At 40.0% G+C, this 24,042-nt stretch overlaps 1 protein-coding gene across 2 annotated transcripts in view; it reads right to left on the bottom strand.

Annotated features, from left to right (window-relative positions):
* The window catches only part of CDH4 (cadherin 4), a 463,114-nt gene that overhangs the window by 433,213 nt on the left and 5,859 nt on the right, over positions 1–24,042 (bottom strand). The window contains exon 1 of one of the 2 annotated variants that reach the window (XM_055722278.1): positions 14,130–14,311. The exons of the other annotated variant lie outside the window; for it this stretch is intronic. Within the exon in view, the coding sequence (XP_055578253.1) occupies positions 14,130–14,145 (16 nt within the window). The 5' untranslated portion in view covers positions 14,146–14,311. Of the gene's footprint in view, positions 1–14,129; positions 14,312–24,042 lie in introns of those variants that run through there. 2 annotated transcript variants of the gene reach the window in all.

Raw genomic sequence — 24,042 nt, 5'->3', positions numbered from 1 at the left:
AGAAAAGTTTTTAGGTTTTTTACGTGACCTGTTTTACAGATTAGATTTATTAAACAGCATAAACTGTTGGAGCTGCTTTAAGACCTATTTAGAGCTGTCTGGCATCAGATGAAGAAACAGTGCTAGACCCAGCGCTTGGGGCTTGGCTCTCCGGGAGGTTCATTAGGAAGGCTCCTTCTCCTTCTGGTTCAGAGAGCTCAGCATCAACACAGCTATGCTGCTTAAGCGCCTGACAATACATCATCATCAGTGATCAAGCAGCATCTTGCTTGCAAGGACTTTCCAAGACTGGGAGAAAGGATTCAGATGAGCGCCAGTGGGAACAGCTGCTCCCTGTCTCCAGGTCCTCTCCCTCCAGCCCAGGCCGGATGCTGGGAAGGGCCCTGCATGCGCACACACACACACACGATCTTTCTGCAGAGCTTGGACTATAAACTCTGGAGCAAAGGTCTGTATTTGAAATAACCCTGACGAATGCTCTCTCAGGATTTGTTCATGCATTATAACAGCTCTTAAGAGAGTTACAAGTGCAATTATTACCTGCATAATAAAAGCAGTCATATTTATACATCTCTGTTGAAGATGCACTTTTCTTATTCACACTAACATAAATAAAAGTGGAGTTCCTGTCTTTATGGGAAAAGTAGGGGAGGGGAGGAAAAGGATAAATACTACTACCACCATCAGAAAGCAATAAACACTTCAGTCCATTTTTCTCCCTCATAAAAAATTCTAGTTATTTCCTCAGCTAAACGGTATTGGTCTTTCAAGTCTGTTGGTAAATGACCAACTAACGCAGTTACATATGCACTGAAGAAGAAAATTATAAAGAGATAATACAGCTGACTGGCATTAAAGTTTTGAACAGAACGCAATTCTAACAGTTCCACTAAGGTACTTTAATATTAAGAATCTTGGCTGCTCTAGTTTTTTCCTAATAAAGGAAACATTTGGCAGAATAACAAACATCAATGTCAGAAGAGGGGAAACAGCTTCACCTGCGTGCCTTGATTTTTTTTTTTTTAATTGTCATACCCAGACATAACTGATGGCATTTCAGTGCATTCTGTTGCCCCAGCCTCTTCCCTACTGCATTTTCCCTCTTTACCTCCCGTACTGAACCAGGAGGAAGCATCGCTGCCTGCTGCCAAGCCATCAGTCTGCTCCAGTGCAGGCGGCTGCATGTCAATGATGACTACAGTGATCATTAGTCCATACCTCTCTTCAAAGAATTATGTTTGGTTCAGCAAGCTTTGAGATCTCTGAATGAGAGATGCTCTAAGTAGTGCTAAGCAATTTTCTCTCCCTCAAACTAAAATGAAGCTGCTAGCTTTTCATGTCTCTTTAGGCCCCTTATTACTTGCCATTTCCCCTTAGCAATCTTCTCATTCCAAACACTGACATTCTGGCAGCCCAGCTATTTTCAGAAACTATTATCTAAGTTTGAGATTGTGAATTTTTTGCTAAGTAGTTTTTCCAGGCAAGCATTTTGCTACCTAAACTTCAGTGAACCTACAAGCAGATTCAGAGACTCAACTCTACCTACCTTTTTTTTTTTTTTTTTTTGCCATAAAACAAGGAGTTAACTTCACAGTGTTGACTTCTCATTTAAGCCATTTTCTGAAGTACAGCTCTAGTTCTGAGAGTGACTTAGGCAGTTCAGCCTCAATTTTCTCAGCTCTTTTATGAAAGCTTGACAATTTTTTTCCCCCCTAACATTAAATAATACCTTCTTTGGATGTTCCTGGCTCATGTAGGGTTTTTAGATGTCTGCTGCTGATTCCAAGGTGCCCTCAATTGAGCATTCCTTGAAAAGCCTGTTAAGAATTTTGTGCTTCAAATTACTCCCATAAGAGCAACAGAACGCGGCTCCCAAATTGCTTCCAAGGCCGGAGGGTTTCTCTTGCTTCAAGATAACCAGTAAATAAGAACTTCAATCCATTATTATTTTTTTTACCTGCAAAACAAATTATGCAAAATCAACTGACACCAAAAGGAATTTTGCTAAGGACTTTACTGGGAACACACTCAGTTCCAACCCTGAGAGTCAATCATCCCTCCTGCAGCCTTAACCTCATGTTTCTTCAAAATTTACCAATGTGCTGTCAAAATAAAAGTAGCAAAATTGGAAATATTTGATTTAGAACAAAAGTGAAACATTTAATTTTCCTAAACATACAAACAGGCATGCACGAGATCAATCATTCCACATAACATTTGTCTTATTGCATGAAAATATGCAGGGTGGAAACTGCAAACAAATTATAATTATTTGGACTCCTGTTAAACAAACTAGTGAGCCTTATAATTAGTAACATAATCACTTTAAGACAAATATACTAAATAAAATAATGGGACTTCAGCACTTCTGCACATAATAATACTGACAATTTATGCTTTATTAATTAGCTAGTTGCTTTATCAAAGTTTGGAATTCTGAACCTCAGAGTGTTGCCACCTCCTTTGACCTGAGGATTCATTCTTGATTCAAAAGACATGCAAGAGCAGAAAAGAACTTCCATCGAGTTCACACACAGCTTCAAGACCTGCTTGTAGGGATGTTGATTGTGCAGGACAATTGATCAATAAAATTCATGTATTTCAATCCTTTCCTTCTAACACAACCCCACTAGTCCTAATTGATTTCTCTGCTTGGCTAACGACCAACTCAGATGCTCACTGCCTCGAAAACGACTGACCAACACTAAAAGGTGGTGTGGCCATGCCCAACGGATAAAAGTGATTGAAAAGAGCTAGATAAGTTATTTTTCTGATATATAACCACAGATGCAACTACTTCTATCACTCAAATCATAAGGCAAAGAATGCTTCACCAACTGACCACTGGAGTTATTGGGATTACCCATTGAAGTGCCACTTGCAAGTGTTAAAACATTCTTCACACAAGTCCACATTTAGGTGTGTTAATGTGTTGTCTTACATGGGGAAGGAAGACCAAAAAAAAAAAAATGTAAGGACCTGACACCAAGGTGTAGACAAGGAATGCTTGCAGAAGCAGTTCGGACGAGCTGAGGCAGCAGGAACAGGCTGAAGCAGAGAAGCTGCCATGTTAATCACCAACGTGCAAACGAGTGAAGGCACTCCAGGATCAAAACTCATCATATATACCAAGGTCACTTCAGAGAACAGAGAAAAAGGTCCAGTGACAATCTCACATTAAAGGTCTGTAACCCCATCAGAGGAATTTACTAATGAAAATTATTTCATCCAAAGAGCTCTTTTAAGCCTAAGTAGAAATCACAGGTTTCAGCAAGTCTCCACAGAGAAGCAGAAAATTACATTTTAAAATGCTGCATAAAGCTGAAGGACTTATAAGCAATACAGGGGCCCTTAACGTGGGGTCTCACATGCACAGAGGCTATATGACATGATAGTGGGGACTTGCAGAACTGGGCTCTGGGAAAGGCTCAGTATCATTCAGCAAAGAACTTCTCAAGGAAGAGCAGGTTATTATAGCCTTTGATTGAAGTGAAAGTTCTTAGAAGTGTTTGTGCCTTTTTCATACTATCACATAGAATAACCAAGGTTGGAAGGGACATCGAAAGATCATCTGGTCCAACCTCAAAGTTTTTATTTACTGACTGCTCAGCAAATTAGTCTATGACTTTAAATAAAAACACAAGCTCTGACTTGCATCCAGAGGCACAGTTTTTGTTGGTAGAATAATTTCAGAAATGCAGATATCAAATATAGCATTTATTTTCTCAAAGCTCAGAATTAAGAATTAGTTAACTACTGGTTTGACTTTCATTAAAATATCTTTCTTCAAAAGATCTTTAGAAAAGGCTCATCACCAGCAGGTATTATTGCCCAACTTAGTCAACTGAAGACAAAAACTCCACCTGCCAACCACACTACAAAAAATAGGTGCTCACTGCATGCACACAAAGGCTTGTGGGTTTTTTTTTAAATATTAAATGAAAAAGAAAAAAGCAACGTTTTTTCTACTTCTGTTTTGCTCTCCCTTCTATTACATGAAAACAATTTACCTGCTTTCAGACTCTGCCTACCATTACTTTGTTTTCACTTCATCTAAATGCAGTGAATAATCTTGGTCACGACTACAGAGACAAAAGCTAAGAGAATTCAATAGTTGTTCCACGCAGCCACAAGATGTTGGTGACACCTGTAACGTAAAGAATGCAACCACGTACTGAAAGTCAATCTGCTTCATTCACAGACCCTAACGCACCAGCCTCCCAAACCCACTTTATTCATTTTTTTTAGTAATTGCACCAGTTTTCTGGACAAATACATAATGTCATAAGAACAGATCTATACTGACAACCAAGGCCAACTGTATAACGCTCGTCTAAGTGGCAATGAGATTCATTAATTAGGTTGCTGCTTTAGAGTGTTGTTCCCCTGCAGCTATATTCTGCTCAAGGGTATTTTCAATAGTATTGAATAGATGAAGCAATTACTAAGCAAAATCCACTAACTGATGGCCAGTGTCAGATTCCTCAGGCCATACTTTGAAAGGGTGTGTATATATATATTTACTTGATCAAGTGAATGAATTTAGAGGAAAAAAGAAAAGCAAACAAGAATCCCCCAGTGAGACAGCTTATGTGTTCTTCACTTTTAGGGGTGTGATCTTTAAAACAAAGCTTCCCATTCCGCAGACATAATGCTGCAGACACAATTAAGATGTAGGAAGGCTAGCTACAGGATACCTAGCTGCCTGATTGCACATGCAAATCAGGTTGGTTGTGATCTAGAGGCACATACTTACTCTCACAATTAATGGCAGGCAAAGAGCTTTATCTACAGTTATTTGCCCTCTTTACTGACAGCACTATAAGCAACTTGTAAAAATAATAAAAGCTTGAGTCCAGCTAAGTGTTTCCTGTTCTGGTATCTGACTTACATGCTACTTACTGGTTTACTCCTGTAATGTCATTTTTATAAGATGACATATCCCTGAACATTGAAGTTAAATAAACACAGCACAAATATTTTGGCTTTACTGTAAACGTGTGGAAAGATTTTCTTCTTGTGAATTGCTGGCTTGCTTTTTCTTCCCATTTTGCTTCCTCAGTTACTATGATGTTTAGATTGTGACTCATTAAAGTCAGGAGCAAAAGTATTATTTTGAAAGTTTAGGATATCTGTAATTCTAACTGATCTTCCACCTGGCATTAAATCTTCAAAGAATGTTATAAAGTGTCTTAAAAACCTGAGATGCCTGACTGTATACAGAGGAGGAACAGATGCACCTCTATAATTTGCCCATAAATAAGTAAAAATGAAGCCATCAGCTACTCAGCGATACTTGCATGCAAGCAGGCAAACATCTTTTTTTCCACTTGTTTTTCACAGTTTTAAACATCTTCTGAACCAGACCTTACAGGGTGTCATTAAAAAGCTTTAAACACTGATGTGTTTGTTTTTAGAAACTTACTGTGCGGAAGTGCCATCTCATAACTCTCATCCTTAAATAAAACCTTTCGCCACTGCCCTTGGCCTCCAAATTCTGCAAGACCCATATACGGCAGTAAAACACACACGCACAAAATACATAACTTCTGTTCCCAGAAATAGCGAACACTCAGTCTGGAAAAGCTTCCTTTCAGGTCACAGCAAGTCAACTGCTGAAAAGACGTTAACATAAATTAAACTGTTCCTGAAACCCAGCAGACACTTAACTGAGTTCTCCTGGTCTGTGTTCCCCCCCTGCCTCCCCTTTTTGGTTTCCGATTTTAGGCATGCCTTGGAGCAGAAGTGTACACCCTTCTCTAAGCATTCACCTAGCTGAGCAACAAAGGGAAAGAGGAGAAAATTGACAAATTTGACAGACATTTGGCTAGTTTTTAATGGAGACAAGTTTCAATAGACAGATCTAAAAATCAAGTTTTGACCAGTCCAATACCACTTAGAGCATTCAACTTGGAAACTTCCTCTTGTTCTTGATAGATTAAATAAGTAAGTATTTCCGAATTCATTTATAAGACACTGGGCCCACTCCCTCTTCTTCCAACTGATTTGATCTATTCATCTAAACAGTAAAACACGACTACTGACACAGCAGGAAAAGTGGACTAAAGGACATGAATTTAAAGAAAATTCTTCAAAGTAACATGGGTAGAAACAACACACAATTTGTGACTTGTGAATTCCAAGTAAGTTAGCTACAGAAGCACAGGTGAGGAATTCATGTAGTAGGAAATCCTTCAGGCTGATGAGGTTCCCAAGCTTGAGAGAAGTATGTCTGGGTAGGTGACCAGATGGGGTATCACGCTGATGCTTTGATCTTTTCAGTAGGCTGTGCTGGTTTCTGTAATGAGCCAGAACATTGTCATTTGAATTACACTTCTATAAAGCAATCCTTTCATTCCCTTATCTAAAAGGAACAGAATGAAAAGAAACAAAGAAATCAGCTGGTTTCTGACTAAAGATTTTCAGTGCAAATTATTAAGCTGAGAATGGAGTAAGATGTACATCAGTGGCTGACAGCACACGAGCTCCTGCACCGTACCGTAGTATTTCCCCGTTATCCTGTCACGATTCCAGCAGACTTTTTTCCATTTCCCTTGGCATTTTCTAGTCCTCCCTCAATGCACAATGAGACTAAAACTTTCAGTGCTGCAGCACCAGCCACACTGACCTCTGCAGCGTCACCTGGGCTCTCTGTCTAAAGGCCTAAAGACCTTTGGTATGAAGGCCATCCATGCGTGTGATCACTGCCTCCTGCCTGCATCCAGATACATGTGTGCTTCCAGTTCTTTTTTACTACTTTCTCCCATTCACAGACAATCAACCTCGAGGAGCCCTCTTTCTCAATTATTCAAATCTAGCAATTGCTTTTCTTCTGCCTCACAGCCCTTGCTGAAAGAAAACAAGTCTTTACAGACAACAACAACGATACCAAAAAAAAAACCACAAAACAACAAACCTACCCACAACAAACCCCCAAACAAAAAATACCACCAAAACCAAAAAAACAACACATCAAAAATTTCTGGACAGACTTCCCTATCACCCTGCTCTAAAACAATGTCTGAGCAGAAGACTGAACAGCTACCTAAAGGCATCTCCTATTTGCTTTATTCATTATTCACTCCAAGATATAAGCTAAGAGAATCCACACATGGCCAGGATCCCACTGTGCTAGATGCTTTATAAACTCAGGTCAGGGAAATCGTGATCTCCATCTCAAAAGATTATTTGCAATCTAATGAAAGGTAGAGAGGTAGATACAGAGGAAGACAAGGACACACTGAACCAGCACTAGTCAACATGTAAGAACACGAACAATACGCATTTGGTTTGTGGGTTGGAGTTTTTATTTTTATTTGAAGATACTCATTTCTGTCACATCCTAAAAAACCCTAATACTAAGTCATCGCATGTACATCTGAAAGTGAGCAGGATGTCTAATACCTGAAAGCCATTCATCGACACTTTGCCACCACCTAGGTTATACAAAAGTCCTCACACTACAATATAGAATCTCTCTCGAATCTCTATTTGAGAAATAGTTACAAGCATTATTCCCCTCCTTCTATATGCTTTGATCAAGGAGATTTAAGAAGTATGTTCTACCACGCTTTGATTCCACTTGAGGGTTTTTTTGTTGTTTAAAGTAGTGAATAAAGATGACAGGCAAATAGTCTAATTAGCACAAATATCTTGTTTCTTGAAACTTCTGGCAATTTTTAAACATCTATTGCTCAGTATTATTACGATACTCTCCATTACCAACACTGAGCTAGCGTGGACCTTTCTTCGGCCACAACAGCAGCTTTCTCACCCGTTTGCACCAGGAAACAAGGTATTCACGCCTGCATCGTCCCTGAGCTGCCACGTGAAAGGCCCCCAGAGCCCAAGGGCAGCAGGACCCCTGGCCACTCTCACCTGTCGCACACATTCCACAGGGTCAACGGATTATACGTGGCTAAAGCACATCTGTTGGCCATCACTCAATCCCCACTTGCAAGGCTCAAGGGTCAAAGCATATTTCATTTCACTGGGTGGCTGCCTCCAGCCGCACGTCCCCCACCTGTCGGAAAACACATCAGGGCTCTCACTCAAACTCAAGGATTTCTGTTCTCCATCAAACTCCTGTTATTCCCTTCTCCGGTAAGGAAACAACAATCACCAAGCCAGACCACAACCAACCCCTGTGGATCAGCAGGACTTTATGACAAAAAGTTTCCTACATTTGGCTAAGCATATGTTGAAATGAATCATGGCAAACTTTATTAATGTATAAAAGACGTCGCTGCTGGAATGCCTCAGCCCGAGGCGTAAGGTGGCAGAGCCCTCGCAGCATCAAGCACTTGCGATAATTGAAGTCTGAAAATATTTCACAGGCAGCTGAAATACCAATTTATATTTAAGGAAGATACTGAATTACCACAGATCACACACAAAAAAAGGGTGACTAGAGCAACACTCGTGTATTTTGTTATTGGACTCTAAGCTTAGCATTTGATGAAGAGCCATCTAGTTTTAACCTAGATAAGTTGGAAAGATTATTCATCTAATGTATTCTCTGGAAGACTGCAGCTCCAGTGCTAATAAGGGAATTTAATTAGATGGACAAGCCTTGACAGCAATCCGTTTCCAATACACTTAGTATTGAAATAGGCCTGGGTGTTCCAAGATTTATAGAAGAAATCCACTATTCGAGTTAATGTGGAAAAATATCTGAAAGTTTTGACTACCCAAGATGTAGGCTCTTGTTTTTCTGACTTTGTGACATACAGCGCATTACAATTACACCAACTGCACAGATGAAACCCATGTTCCAAATACATATGCTATAAAATGAGTAGAATTGATTTTGCCCTCGGCATTAGTAAATCTCATGAATTCCCTGGAAATCAGCCCAGGACAACAGACCATTCAGAACGCCAGGGCTTCCAAGCAGGACACCAACCGCTTCGCCCTCCTACGGCAGCACCCAAAGCCCCAGGACCACAGGAAAGCCACTGTGCACAAGGGTATGGTATGAACACGAAACGCAATCTCTTTCAGTTTATGTACAATTGAAAAAGACATGCACACACATGAAATCCACAGAGGAAAAAAAAAGCACAAAGGCTAGTACTTTCTAAAATTGTAGAGGGAACAAGCCTGCCAGCAGGCTGATGAAACACTTGAGATAAAGTAGCATAATCAATAACAATGCTGCACCTTTAAAAACCAGCAAGTACAACGCAATCAATTCATATCTCGGTGAAGTAGCGTAATAAAAATCTGCAACTACAATAAGCTAATTTAATGATACTTTATCAAGCGCTCACATTTTCAACTACTGTTGTTCACGGCAGAATGAAGCCTGTGTAAAAATATGTCATGAGTCAATATGGCATTCTACTGAAGAGAAAAGACCCACATCATTAAAATCTTAAGTAAGCCTTCATTAAATAGAATACATGAAATTAGCTCCTTCAAAAGAATTTAATTAGTCAACACATTCAGGTTAAACTCACAATCTGCCATTGTGGTTTTTTTAAGCCATTCATTTTCTTAAAGCTTTGTCCTAAGAAGGATTTTTTTAATTGTTATTATTTTTATAATACCGTTAGAAACCACGGTGCCTTTATGAAAAGGACAAAGTATCCCTTGCAAGCAGTAAGACACATTTTCATTGCTCATGTATATAGAGCGCTGCCTTGTTAAGGCAATTTCAATCATTTTACGCATCTTCATTAAGTCAGAGATACGGTTCAGCTTTTCACAGAGAGAAACCTCAACAGCTGCAGAGAAAAGGAGGGACAACAGATTCTTAAACAGAAAAGAGGAATTACCAGTTATCTAGCTTGAAATGAAACCTCTGGGAAGCCCCATCTGCAGTCTCAGTCATTACAAATCACAATAATTATGTGAGCTCCCAGCCCATATATAAAATTTCAATACCTATGAAAAGCTGCAATACTGCAATGTCCACAACACAAAAACATTGCCAGCTCATTTTGCGAAGCTTCAGGCTACTTGTAACACCGAGAGAAGATGAATCAATAAAATGTTATCAGTAAAACAGTTTGATTCCTGCACAGTTAAGCGCATGGCCACTTCTATATTTCAATCCCCTCAGGTCAATATAATTTTACACAGTTACCCAATTCTCAGCAGCAAAATGATACCGGTGGATGTTTCAGATATTCTAAAGCACTTTTTTCTACATGGGGGATTAAAAAAAAAAAGAGGGGGGGGGGGGGATGAAATCACTTGTTTCCTATCTGGTTCAAAAACTCACATCTTTAGCACAGTCTTAAGTGCTAGCAGCTCTTCACCCCAGCTCCAGTAAATTAAGTTACTCTGAATAGTTCACTCTGCCAAATCCTACACGTCCTATTCACCCCACGCTTAAATAGGAGTTTGGGAAGGAAAGCAAGTCAAATCTGGATTTGGCCTTTCATTTAACGTAAATGTGAGACATAAAATAAGATGTAATTTCTGGCTGCTCAAGAAAATCAGGCTGTTTAAGCAAACTGAACTATTCACCAATAAATTCTGCTAGGCTACTCACCACAACTGAGGAAACTAAATGCTGCTGACAGACTAACTGCATAGTTAAAACAACATTTTGCCCCATATCCAGATAATTCTTCACGCATACTCTTAATTTCCAGCTTCCCACCTGGGTATGCAGTAAAATAATGCCTCAGGTTAATCACATACCTCCAGAGAACTGCATTTTTTTGCATAAATAAGAGCAACAAGTATACCTCCAGACCTGAGGAAGTAATAATAATCGTCGTCTGTAAGAAACAACAGTGCTCCAGAGACAGGGAACATTCACAAGGAATCTCCTTCTAGTCGCAAGTCCACTTTCCTTGATTTAATTTGACAACGTCCTAATGAAATAGTATAAGCCTATTACTGCACCAGTCTCAGGCACCGTGAAGTCAAAGGCAACTGACTTCAGCAAGACAGGACAGTAGTTCCAAAAAGGCAAAAATACTAAATTTTTCTTTTTTGATTTCACTACCAACTGTGAACCAACATTTCCTTCTTTAACTCCTGCACTAGAGAACAGACAAAGAAATAGCAGCTCACTCAAAGGCATAAAGCACTTTTCACTTTTTTATTGTAATAAGAGACTGCTTATTCCTGTATTCAGTTCTTAAAAAAGTAAAAAAAAATTTAAAAATTAGAATGTCCATAATGCAGTCTACTCTCCTGCCATAGCTCTTTTAAAAGGTTTAGTTTCCTTAAATACGTATACAACATTGGAAACAGCTGAGGGGCAAAACCCCCTGGCATATATGTCACAATTCCCTCACCACATTCCTGTTATTGGGAAATTAATGCATTTCTAGCACTAAGTTTTCGTAGTCTGAAAATCAGCAGGAAAGGCCTGATGGCCAGGAAATAAAGCACACAAATTTATGGAAAGACAAAGCTGCACTAACCCATTAATTTTTGTATTTTGTTATACCACCAACACTGTTCTCATAACTTTCTTCTGAACAAGTTTCATAATTACAGATTCCCAGACGGTAAAGCTTAAGTGATCTCTGTACTCTGCTTTCCTCTTAAACAACCAGCCAAACCACCACGGATACACACAGAACAAGCAGCCTGTCTATTTTACTAGAAGACTGAGCTCATGAAAATCCAACTGCATCAGTCCTTTTATTATTCTTTCAAACTCCTAAAGCGAGTAACTTCCTTGAGCTTGGCTAGAGCCTTCTGAATAGAAATTCCACTGGGGAAAGAAGTTTTAGATTAACAGCACAATACATTCAGAAATCAATAGATAAACCCTTGGCTTGGCAACACTACCTGACACCATGAGACTGAACTAGGTCTCAGAAAAACAGAACAAACCGCTCAGAAACAACTTTCCTAATCTGTCTGCTTTTTTTTTGGCATTGAAACCAGCAACATGAACTTCACCTCTGTGTCACATGCAGGGAATTACTGTTTGAAAAAAACATTCTGATTCAATAATACTTTCTAACTGTAGAAATACATCCGTCTTTGCATGAAAACCAGGAGGGTTTGTTTGGTGGTGCTTTTATTTTTAAACTACAGAGATAAAGCTGAAAAGCAGTCAGGCCACTCAAAGATACCACGTGTACGAGGTGCCCACCCTCCTGATGTAATGCAAGCACCTTCAAGTGAGAAAATGATGTGATTAGACACTCACATGAGGGAGGAGAGAGTGACACTTCTAAACGTATTGTGAAAATTCTTCAAGACTGGTCTCAACTTCCCTCAAACGCCTGGCTTAGACAACATCGGCTTAGATTGATCTCTATGCTGGAAGCAGGATGGCTTTCACTTTTTGATCTGTACGACCTTTTCTCCGCTCATTAACAGTGCTGCTTAGTGTTCCTTTCTCCATTCACCAGAGTCCTTTTTGGATGGATCACACGCACTGGAGGGGAGAGGGTGAAGGGAGCAACACCCACACTCCACCAAAGAAAGCCGGAGCAATTTTGCTATGAGCTGCAATGGTGAAGCTCAAGTGGAGAGCACAGCGGAGCTGGCTATGCTTTTTAAATACACGAAGCCAGTAGCTGTCAGTGAGCAGAAGACATGCTTTTGCCACTACCCATGTGCCAATTATAATAGTCTCAGACATCCCACATCTCAGCTCCGTAGGATGTCAGCAAGACACAGCTCACCACAAAGTGCATCCCACTGCTTCACCCCCTTGGTTGAATTCCAGACCCACTCAGGCTAGACAAGAAACATCCATATACCAAGGCACAAAAGGAAATGGATTTCCCAAAATTTTGGTAAGTCACTTGAACAGCTCTAATGGCACAACCTCCCAAACTCAGGCAGGATGCTTCACTGGTGCTACCGTTGTGTGATTTTCATTACAAACTTATATTCATTATTTATTATCCTGTAATTCTGTATGGCAAACGTAAAGAAACGTTGCCATGACAAACACACATGGTGTTTTCATACTAACCTCATCCCCATGATAACCCTTCCTTCCTTCAATTAACAGAACCCCGTTTTACTACATCTCAACTAAACAACCAAAATATTTTCAGTACTGCTGACAGTAGTTTTATAAAGGGACAGATCGCCAAATCTAAAAATCCTCTGCAGGAAAGCACACGAGCTTTACGCACAGCCAGACTTCTCAGATGCCATGGGCTAGGATACCATGTTATAAGGCTGTAAAACTATGGCCTGTGGCTCCAGTCCAGCCTGCAGAGTAATTTAATCTAGCTCACAAAGAAATCAGGAAAATGGCCTCTGCTGTGCTGAATCAGCAGTGCTGGAAGCCGTGCCACCCTCGATCAGCTAGTAAGAGCGCTCTTTGTCTGCAGTGCCAACTCTGTGTAGAGCAACTATTGGGCAAAAGAAAAGACCAGCAGGAATATTATGTGCCAGATTTTCAGTAGATGTAAGTCAGAACAGTTCCAATGACTTCAGGAGTTGCACTGATTTACATCATTTCAGGATTATAAGGATTTACTTCCCCTGGAAGTTTCACTTCTCTTTTTTTGTCTTTTAATTAAAAGAATGGTGTAGACTTGGCAGCAGTACGAGTCTTCAACAGGCTAAGATTTGGTAAGGATCTTGAAAAAGTTTTGTAAAGCTCAGGGAAAGGCAGTAAGCCAGCTTTAGTTTAAAAAAGATACAGTGGTTAAATTAAAATTCACAAGATGTATATAAGTTCTGATCTATACATGAGTAATATACAGAAGTATATACTTTCACTCTTTACACTTGAGCTCCCTAAATATAACAATGGTAAAAGAACAGCAATCAACAAAAACTTTGTTCAGTCTGGTTATACATCATGAAAAACTATCAGCACAGATGTTATCCCTATTTATGAGTCATGACTAGGGCCAAAACAAATGCCATGCATTACTTCATTTTACTTTTTTTTCTCCTAAGTGCCAAAAAAATCACTGCCGTCAGAAATAGGAAAAAAACACACAACTGGAAAAAACAGGGGGTACTGCTCATCAGGAAGAAAGCCAACTAGGGCAAAGTTTGGGTTGTTCCAATTTCCAAATAAACTCGTAACTACGACATCGCGTCTCTGTGACCTCAGAGCAGTTTCTGCTGCTTATCTGCTCACGTCTCAAAGAAAGATCCAAAATAAAATAGAAAAAAAACCAAACAACTTTTGTCCAAGAGAGTGCCTAACGCAACCCTCAGAAATGTGCACATACCTCTTTTGTTTCCCATAGGTGACCACGACGGGGAAAGAACAGAAGGAAAGTGAGAATCATGCTGGTGCTTCAGCTCCCTAAATGGGCAACAGATTTATGCTTGAAGACTGCAAGTGAGCAGAACCTGTAGGCATGGCCATGTGAAAAACTACATGCAGTTCCTCTTCACCCCGTTCCTGCGGACAGTGACCCACTCTCAAGACAGCTGAGCCTTGAGAAACACTTAGAATTAGTCACAAAATAAATAGGACGTTGTTTACTAGTGCAATTCAGCTGATGGGTTACACAAGAACTGAAAAATAAACTGTTTCAAAAGCCACCTAACAAAAGAAAAGCTTAAGCCAAAATGCCTCTATATTCAAGAAATGTAGCCTCGTTCCATCATATCTTTTTTAGTACCTGCCTCTGAACAGGTCAGTGTTAAATCTCCTGCTTCCAATGAGTCCAATTTAAAAGTGTTCTTCAAAGGCTTCTGCAATTTTAGGAGTATTAAATTTTATACCTCCTAAGCTATTTATTAGCTGGGGAAGTACTTAATTGACATTCACCAGATATTAACTTTTTTTGAGCATGTGTTACTGCTTTTGGTGTATAACCTTGAGCTTCCCCCCACTTTTTTTTTTTTTTTTTTCTTCTTCTTCTTGTTTTTCAGAAAAGCTTTCCTAAGAACACTAGGTTTCTTGGTGTGTGGATTCTGTACAAATTTCTCCTGGAGGTGCAGACAGATACACTGCAATGACAGACTGTTCACAAGGGACCCCAGTGCAAATGAAAGGTTGAAAAAACACTCAGAATGTTAATAAACTGTTGCAGAAATTTTGTCTTCTCTTCAGAGGTCTCCATAATACACACCACTTCTGGAGTTGTCCAGACCCAACAAGAACCATGACCCAGCAGGTCTGGGGAGCAACCAAGCCTCTGAGCACTCAGCATTCCACAGCTCTCCTTCCCACCCACCCCTAATTTCTTTTTTTATTTTTTTTTTTTTTCAGAAGCAACCCCACTCCACAGATGTTAAACTCTCCCTCTTATAGTTGCATTGCCTAAGAATACTACTGCTGCATGAACAGAACTTTGCTTCGTCATCATGTCTTCCCAGGCAATGAAACTTGCTATATTATTATAAAGGTAAAACCAGCTGTGCCACTATTGCTCAGTTCTGCTGCTATTTAACAGGATACCGCCAACATTATGCCTCAATTCACAGTAGAAAGGGAGAATAAAATTTTGTTTTATTGAAAATACTTGGAAAACTCATTCCAGTAAAATGCATCTTCCGCACTGAGCTTTGCCAAAACACCACAGTTATTTCACCATGTTTAGAAATCCCCACAAAGACTCATGCAACGGGTATTCAGTGTTCGTTAAGGGATTAAACCTCTACTTTATGCCTGACATAAAACCCAACATTTCTAACTGCCCACTGCCCCACACAGCCCTTCTACACAGGTTTCTTCCCATCAGGAGGCATCAAAACCATTCGATATGATTAGAGTTGCTTGCTTGTTAACAGATATACCAACCAGTCTTTTAACTTTTAATTTATCTTATGTCTCAAACTCCAGGCAAACAAAAAGAAAAAAAAAATCTCTTTCAGTAAACTTTGCACAGAGATAATCAATCTACTATTCAGTTATTTGAACAAGCATCTAGAGTTTAGCGATCTAGAGATCATTAAACTCCTCCTGATGAGGGTCTCTTCTTGTAGTTCAAACACAGCATAAGCAAATCTTTGGGTTCAATCCAAACATTTTTGATAGCTGCCATCCTTGAAGTTTTTATCTTGCCATGACCTATAGTTTCTCCTTTGTCTAAGCAACCATACACCTTTTTCTTCATCCTCAGCCTGTCCCTTCTCTCCACAGGAGAGGAAAAACCCAAACTACATGAAAAATCCCTTTTTTTTTTTTTTTTTACATGCCATTTACCCCCCATTTTTTTATCCTCTACAGAGGGTCAAAAGACAAAAGAGGGCACTGAATCCATTGAAAAATGTCCAGAAGCCCATGAAAAAAAAAAAAAAAATGAAAGTATACTTCACTCAATTCAGGCACAACATAAAAAGTATTTAAAGCTTCTGGAGATGAGCAAAACAGTTCTCTTTCATGTGTAATTGTGTAAACCCTCAGTTTTGAAGGAAGCTAAGCAACCATCCAGCAATAATTAGGCTCCTGAAAGTCAAGTACCAAGGCATACAGGACCTGAAACGATGACTTTTTCTGATTCCCCAGGGAAGCACTTTCACTGGGGGGCGAACACTGGAAATCCACTAGCTCTGCTTTCTTTTGCCCCCTGAAGGGAGATGCTCCAGAATCAGATCTTAGCAGCAGAGGGAGTCTGGTTCTCTTAACAGAGATCAGCATGTATCTGGCTTTCTTCAGTTACCAAAAACACACAGACATGACAGGCAAAATTAAATATTTTTACTGTTTAGTATCTCTGTGTAAGTGTGGTCTACGCCTTCTAATAAGCTCTACAAATAATATACATATAATAAAAACAGGCAGTGCGATACCCAATTGTTTTGTGTGGAGCAAACACCTGGCTTTCAACACATTACAAGACCAGACAGATCACAGGATGGGGAAGGCACCACAGCAAAGGTCAAAATCCTCAACCATCAGGACAGCAAAAACAGACTACACCAAGGAGCCCACACCCCACATACAGGTCCAACGCTTTGCTACTTCAGCTTTAATTTAGCCCTGTTCTTCTAGCTTACATTGGGATTAGGAACAGCTCCTTCAATAAAAATGTCCTCTGCTGAGCAGAGCCCACCAGCGTGGGAGGCCAGCCCAAAAGGCATGCCCAGTAGCCTGGGAACATGCCTCTGGTGCCGGCCAGCAGTTCAGCTGGGGCATTTAAAGAACCCTACAAATCCAGTGTGTCCAATACTGGACCGATTGGAAGCAGACCTTCCCCACCAACAGTAACAGCATTTCGTTCAACTAACGTGAACCTCTCCCAGGCTTTTAATCAGGAATGTTTCTAGATGGTGAAAATTTAAAGATCCCAATGTTTGTAACTCTCATAAAAGGCAGGAAAGGTACTGACAAACGAAGACATTTGGATTTGTGTTCCTATGGGTCCCAGGCATACAACATCAAGACATAAAAGGCTTGGACTACAAGCCACTATTTTAAACATTAGTTATTTCAGTAACTGCACCCACAGCATAATAAGTTTTAATGTTTCATGGTCAAAGCAGAAGGCTCTATCACATGGGCTCTGCAACAGTCTGTTCGGAACTGTTTTTTTCAATGCCGTTATTAACAGAACAGATAAAGGAATGCAGCATATGCTTGCTACATCTGCAAGCAACACGAAAGCGGGATGCAACTGCAACTCTGTTGGAGGTCAAGATTAGAATTCAAAACAATCCTAACAAGTCAGATCAGGCCATTAAAGGAAAAAAAAAAAGAAAAAAAATGTAATTCAATAGAAGAGCAAGATAACCCTATTCAGCAGGATTAATCAACTCCACACAGAAAATGACTGGGTAGGTAGCGGTTCTTCAAAAAACGATGTGGGAGGTTATACTGGATCACAAGCAGAACATGAGTCAACAGTGTCATACCGTTAAGAAAAAAAAAAAAAAAAGCACTCATTACATTAGATAAATCAACTGGAGTATTGCCTGCAAAACAGGCAAAGCAACGCCCCTTGCCTGTTCAGCACTGCAAGATAGGGCTGGCATAGTCAGATCAACTTGAGCCATCAAGCTAGTAGCAAAGATAAGGGCTGAAAAGAAGGGAGCCCTGGCACAACACACGGAAAGGGAACAAATGACTGGTTCAGCCTATAGAAACTAAAAAAAAAAGTTTCAAGTATTTTGGGAGGGAGGGGGAAGCAACAATTGTTCCTTGTGTCTATGATGAGTAAGGCAAATCAAACCAGGTTTAAACTGCATAAAGAGAGCTTTAGCTTAAACACGAAGGGAGGACAGGGAAGTGACTATATTGGCAGTGGTCCCTACGACTGGATCTTCATGACCACACTGGGCACAAACCTATCACAAAGGAGCTGCTCAAGCCCTGAGGAAGGCACATGCATTAGATACCCTCTGGAGTTACTCCAGCCCTGTTTTTCCATGAGTCCATGAAACGCCAACAATCAGATTGTAATGAGCAGGTCCAGGTAATGCCACCAATAGCTCCCAGTGAAATCAGTGAGACTTCTCAAAAAAAAATTGTATGGCCAGAAGTACCTACAGAGCAGATAACAAATATTCAGGGTTAACTTCCACAGAGTTATCTATTAATCAGCACTGACTATATCAGGAACAAACAGCTGATTAAATTGTAACCTTTAAACCAGTCCTGATTTGTACTTTTTCAAGTGTAACAATTTCTTTATGTTCTAGCATCTTCACAAACTCATTTCTTGATGCTTTTACTACATTCATACACCAATAACCTCAATATGCTTTTCCTACTACATGGTGAAGTAACAAATGTTTGTTTCACCAACCTGCCTTTTATGATTCTCTAGACAAGAACAGACAGAGCGAGCTGATACAGAGCTTTGTATGGAACAATTTTTGTGATCTTGACTATTTATCTTTGGAGAATTGCTATATTCACCATTATTTTAAAGATAATTTTGCTTCATATGGATTGGCATTACTACTACACAAATTCAGCATAACAAAATTTTAGACTAAAAGTAATTTTTGTGACTAAACTATGAACTGCTACAAAATTTTGATTTATAATAGGCATAGCAATAGCCTTAATGACTGCAGTGCTTCCGGGTATCAGTAACACACAGAGGTTGGCTCATTTCAAAACAGAAAGGGCATTATTTCCCCCCCCCCTCCTTCATGGGTGTCCCATACATATCTTCGGGGTCCCTGGCAGAGCTTCCAACATCCCCACTGTGACCACTACACCGTGGCTGCTATTACCATGCTAATGTTAATAGGCTGTAGCTTATGTGACCCCTCAGAGCGGGAGCTATTGCGCAGCATAACTAGCAGAGTGCTGAATGACTGCCACTGGCTCTCTATTACAGAAGACTCACAAATAGTAAGGAACAGTGGTGGGAAAGTAGCAAGGGCAAAGCAAAAAAATAATTAAAATTTTGTTTTGGAAGGGAGCAGAAAGCAGGAATCTAAAGTGGCTGACAAAGAGAGATGCTGGAGCCTGGGGTCATGAGGCACGGGGCAGCAGGAGCGGCTGGAAGTCACTGTTTCCAATGACAGTGCAGCCCATAGGCCAGAACATTTGCCACTTCTCTCTCCCTCTGTGCAACTGCAATTCAAAATTAATAAATAAATTAGGGACAATGAATATAAGCAAGAAAAATCATAAAGCCTGTGGCAAAAAGAAGTGTTGTTCCACTCGACTATTTTTTGTATTGCAGAAAACTTGCTTGGGAAAGATTCTGCAGAAAGAAGCAAAGTAGCCAGTTCTAATGACAAATATTTGGGGAAAACAGAAACTCCATATGTTCTGCTTTTATTCTACTGAAAATACAGAGGAAGCCAAGAGCTTTTTGATTTTAAGTGTAACGTTTCCTTATGCCAGGAGACAAACTATGCCGAAGTTAAGTCTGGACATTAATGGAAGCAAACAGCAGAATGCTGGTCCCTGGTGTTTCAATTATTCTCTCTTTAGAGGTTATGCTTCCAAGAAGTTACAGAAACAGTTTCCCTGTAAGGATTAATTTTTTTTTGCAGGCTGCTGGAATGTTTTTATTTAAAGCTACGTGGTCTGTATTTGCAGAAGAGCTCAGCTGGTCACTCTGCCTTTCCACCCACCCACCTGCCCCATGTGCCACAGGACCACGGTGCAGGGGGCTGGAGGCACCTCTGAAGAGCCTCTGGTCCAAGCCCCTGCCTAGCACAGGGTCAGCCAGCACTGTGCCCAGCTGGCTTCCCAGTATGGCCAAGGATGGAGACTCCACAACACCTCAGCACCCTCTTACCCTATCTGACAACCCTCACACTCAAAGTTCCCACTTTTAAGTGGAATATCCTGCGTTTCAGTTTGTGCCTGTTTCCTTCTGCCCTTTCTCTGTGCACCACTGAAGAGAGCCTGGCTCCACCGTCTCTGGCCCTGCCCATGAGGTCTTTATACATGATGATAAAGTCTCCCCCTGAGACTTCTCTTCTCCAGGCTAAACAATCCTAGCTCTCTCAGCCTCTCCTTTTAGAAATACTAATAAATAAATATTTAAACAAAATATCAAACCCGATATATCACAGCATACTGAGCAGTAAGAAAACCCTCTGATGGCATGGCTGGCCAAGGACACTTCTGCGCTTTACCTGCAAAAACAACACTGGGGGGGTCATTTCAGCACCAAAAGGCAAATTGAATGTAAAGCCAAACGCTCTTCAGAACCTTTGGCTAGTGCACAGAAGGTTTACATACACAAAAATGGGTACTGATCGAGTCCCTCAAGCCAGCATAAATTTCTACTGCAGTGCTCAAGATCAGGGTCCTGGAGAAACCAGTCTCTAGTCACTGGCACAGGTTCATGTCAAAACCACTGTCAAACCATTTGAAACTGGAGTTCCCAGAAGTAAATATAGGACTTTATTTTTCAAACACCACCTTCTGGTCTTAGTTCTATTTCCATTTGTCTAAAAATAAAAAAAAAAAGTAGGTTTTATACAGGAATGGCACTAACTGACCATACCAGTAGCCTCAAATCAAACTCCTTTCTTTTCCTATGTTAGCCAAATTCATTCTATTATACAAAAAAATATTAAGCAGATACCCAATAAAATCCTATCCTCTGTAGTTCTAATCTCTTCTTGCCCTTCAAATAAGACTTTTAAGTATTATCTATATTACTAAAATATTCTAGGAGCTATGCACCTGGCCCATGCTACAGTCTAAGGACTTCAATAGCTTTAGTTTGCAATGAAATAAGCTACCTCTAGAAAAACATTATACTCATAGAAATTAAGGCAGAAGGAGGCTTGCATGTAAATATCAATGAAATGAAGGTGATAAGAACCGGCATTAGGTCAATGAAAATTAGGAAAAAAATATTTCACTGCTAGATTAATTAAGATTCATTTACCACATGCAAAAAACCCTAGTATTTCCAGAATGCTTTCAGCATCTGCTCTGTGAGATCAGAGCTCAGGAGCTCTGTCAGCAAGCCAGTTTCTGAACAAAGAAGTGACTTTAACATTTTCTAACCTTGAAAGACCTAACATTATCAGTTTGGAATTTGGAATTCAAAACAACAGGTATTTCACAATAAATAACAAATTGACACTGCTCCAGACATGGCTTATTTCCTAAAAGCCTAAGCATAAATAAAGAAATGAATAAATTATTCAATAGAAATTGTTGTCTCATTTTCTTCCTTAATATCTATTTGTTTAGAATGCCTAATCTGAAGCTGCGTAATTCTTTAATACACAAACCCCTGGAAAAAAAAAAAAAAGAGAGAAGCTTCAAGTCTGTTGTTGGAGAAGCTGATTTATTCCGATAAAAATCGGTTAGCTCCCTAGAATGCAGAAAAAAGTAATTTTACTTGGGTTTGAGGAATTTGGTTCAAAGCTCTGATCTAGAAAGCAATATATACAGTTATTAAACAGTGTAAGGGGATTAACTCTACAGAGTGTTATTGACTACTCCAGTCTCATTAACTGCAATTTTATTTAGATAAAAATGTCATCTTAAACATCATTTTTGTGTCAGAAGTTAGATCTGAAGAATAACATTAAAAATAAATACGCATCAGCAGTTCCCCAGTCTGCAGCAGCTCTTCCTGGGGTCTCCCCTGGAACTCACGACTGAAATTATGGTTTTGATTTGCAACATGCCCATCAAGAGAAACTGCTTTTAAAAGAAGTTGTCCTGTGGAATGTGAGAAGTGTTTTTTGAGAGGCAGTTTCACTGGAGCATGTACAAGCTTAACACAGAAAGCTGATGTCTGTCTGCCTCTTTTTCCTCCAAGAAAGGAATGAAGAAAGGTTAGGGAAAGAGTTCTGGGTTCCCGGTGGACTTTTGCCTACTTTCAGATTTTATTAGGGAACTGCGAAGCTAATTATGTGTACGATAACTTCAGTAACTGATTTTCATCCAGAATCACAGACCAGAAAATAAAAGCATGAATGGAAAAGTCTGTCTTTTAAACTCGGAGCAGCTCAGAGGAGGCACTGGATATTTCAGCAGGCTGCAGCGGAGCTGCTGTACTGCTACAAGGACCAAGCAAAACCCTCCAGAGGTGCTGAAAAATATCACCAAACTCTAGAACATATCCCAATACCCATCACGGCCTTCACTTCTGAAAAACATCTATATGACACACCAAAGGGAACTCAGAAGATGGAGGCACAACGGGGTGCATGGGTACCCTGCGGCCACAGGTGGGATGCCTTTGGGACGGAGCATCCTCCCAAGCACGCTCCAGAGGGCAGACCTTGACCTGCAGAAGCCTTTAGGAACCAAACTCCTACCAAAATTAACAGCAGACGGGTATCTATGTATTTTTTGGACTCTAGACACAGGAAAAGTGCAAAGCCAGAAGTACAGACAGGCCGAACACCTCATTAGCCAATTCATGTACCAGGGCCACACAACACTGCAGGCACACGCTTGCTTACAAGGCTACTGTTTGTTACCCCGGGCCATGCTCCTTCCCTCTAGGCACAAACAGGCAAAGCTGTTATCTTTCTGCAGGAATACTAGGTCTCATGCTTTTGCAAGGGTGAAATTTCACGTATGCAGTAGTATTTTGGGGCTGTATGAATATTTTCAAGTAGAGCTCTTAGTACATTTCATAACACACTCCACATGCAATTTCCTACATTACCTTAACCACAAGAACACAGTATATTTACCTCCAAAAGGAGGTACCGTATATAACCCTACAGTTACTATTACATGAATTACCAGCAACCAGACTCAAACATAGTTTTGCAAAGGGTCATTCTCCCCTCACCCTCCCCTTTTATTTTTTTAATTTAAAATTTGCTTCTACATTATTCCATGACATGTTGGCATTTTTTGGTCTACCTGTTGTATATTTTCTAAACAGTATCCACAGCCTTCCAAAGTTTTACAATTTGAGGTGATGAGGGCTGAAAGGTTTTGAAACCTTAGCAGAGAGAACCAAAAGGCCTTGACCATAAGAGAATATTCTACCTCTAAAAAAAACTTAGGAGCAGAGGCCTCCAGTCTAAATTCTTATGAAAAAACAGGTATTTCAATAAAGTTATGTATTTTATTTATATTGAACCAAAAATAACACTAGTAAAAATCCTAGTATGGAAGCAATTACATTTTTATACATTTGAAGCTTGGCTACCTTTGGTTTCATACACTTGCTTGAAGCAGAACATGCTGGCACTGTTTATTCATCTTCCCATATGAAAATAAACTGTGCTTCCACATGTTTCTACCCAAACGTAACTGCCTACGCAAGTGAAGTTATCCTGCTACATCAGTATAGGCGCTATTTAGGACGGGCAACAGAAACATGAATCACTACAGATGAAGAAGGGGCTGTACATCCCAACTGCCTGTGTTTTCTCCTGGTTGTAAGGACAGCTATATGTTGTATTGTTTAGCTGCATTTCTGAGAGGAGACCTGTTATAACTGGTACTACACTGGAAAAATAACGTATTTAACACCATGATGTCATTCCACCCACTACCAGTTGCCACGGTCTCACAGCATGCCAATAAAACATGAATTTCTAATTTTGAAAAATGTCTTTTTTATTACAATATTCAAAAACTTACAAAAATGGAGAAGAGCATAAACCCACTATCAAGATTATCAGTCCCTCTTAGATCATCTCGCATGTCACTTTCAGCATCCTACTCCTTATTTATCTCCTTCCCCGAGAGGCCACTAGTCATCATCACTCCTATACACCTGAGTTAATACTCAGGGATCAGATCCCCTGAGTCAGTGCTGAACTGTCTTCAGTGCAGTACCT

The sequence above is a fragment of the Falco cherrug genome, chromosome 10 (genome assembly GCF_023634085.1).
Source record: "Falco cherrug isolate bFalChe1 chromosome 10, bFalChe1.pri, whole genome shotgun sequence".
Taxonomy (NCBI): Eukaryota; Metazoa; Chordata; class Aves; order Falconiformes; family Falconidae; genus Falco; species Falco cherrug.
The sequence above is the reverse complement of the archived record's forward strand: the minus strand, read 5'-3'. Positions and strand labels throughout refer to the sequence as shown.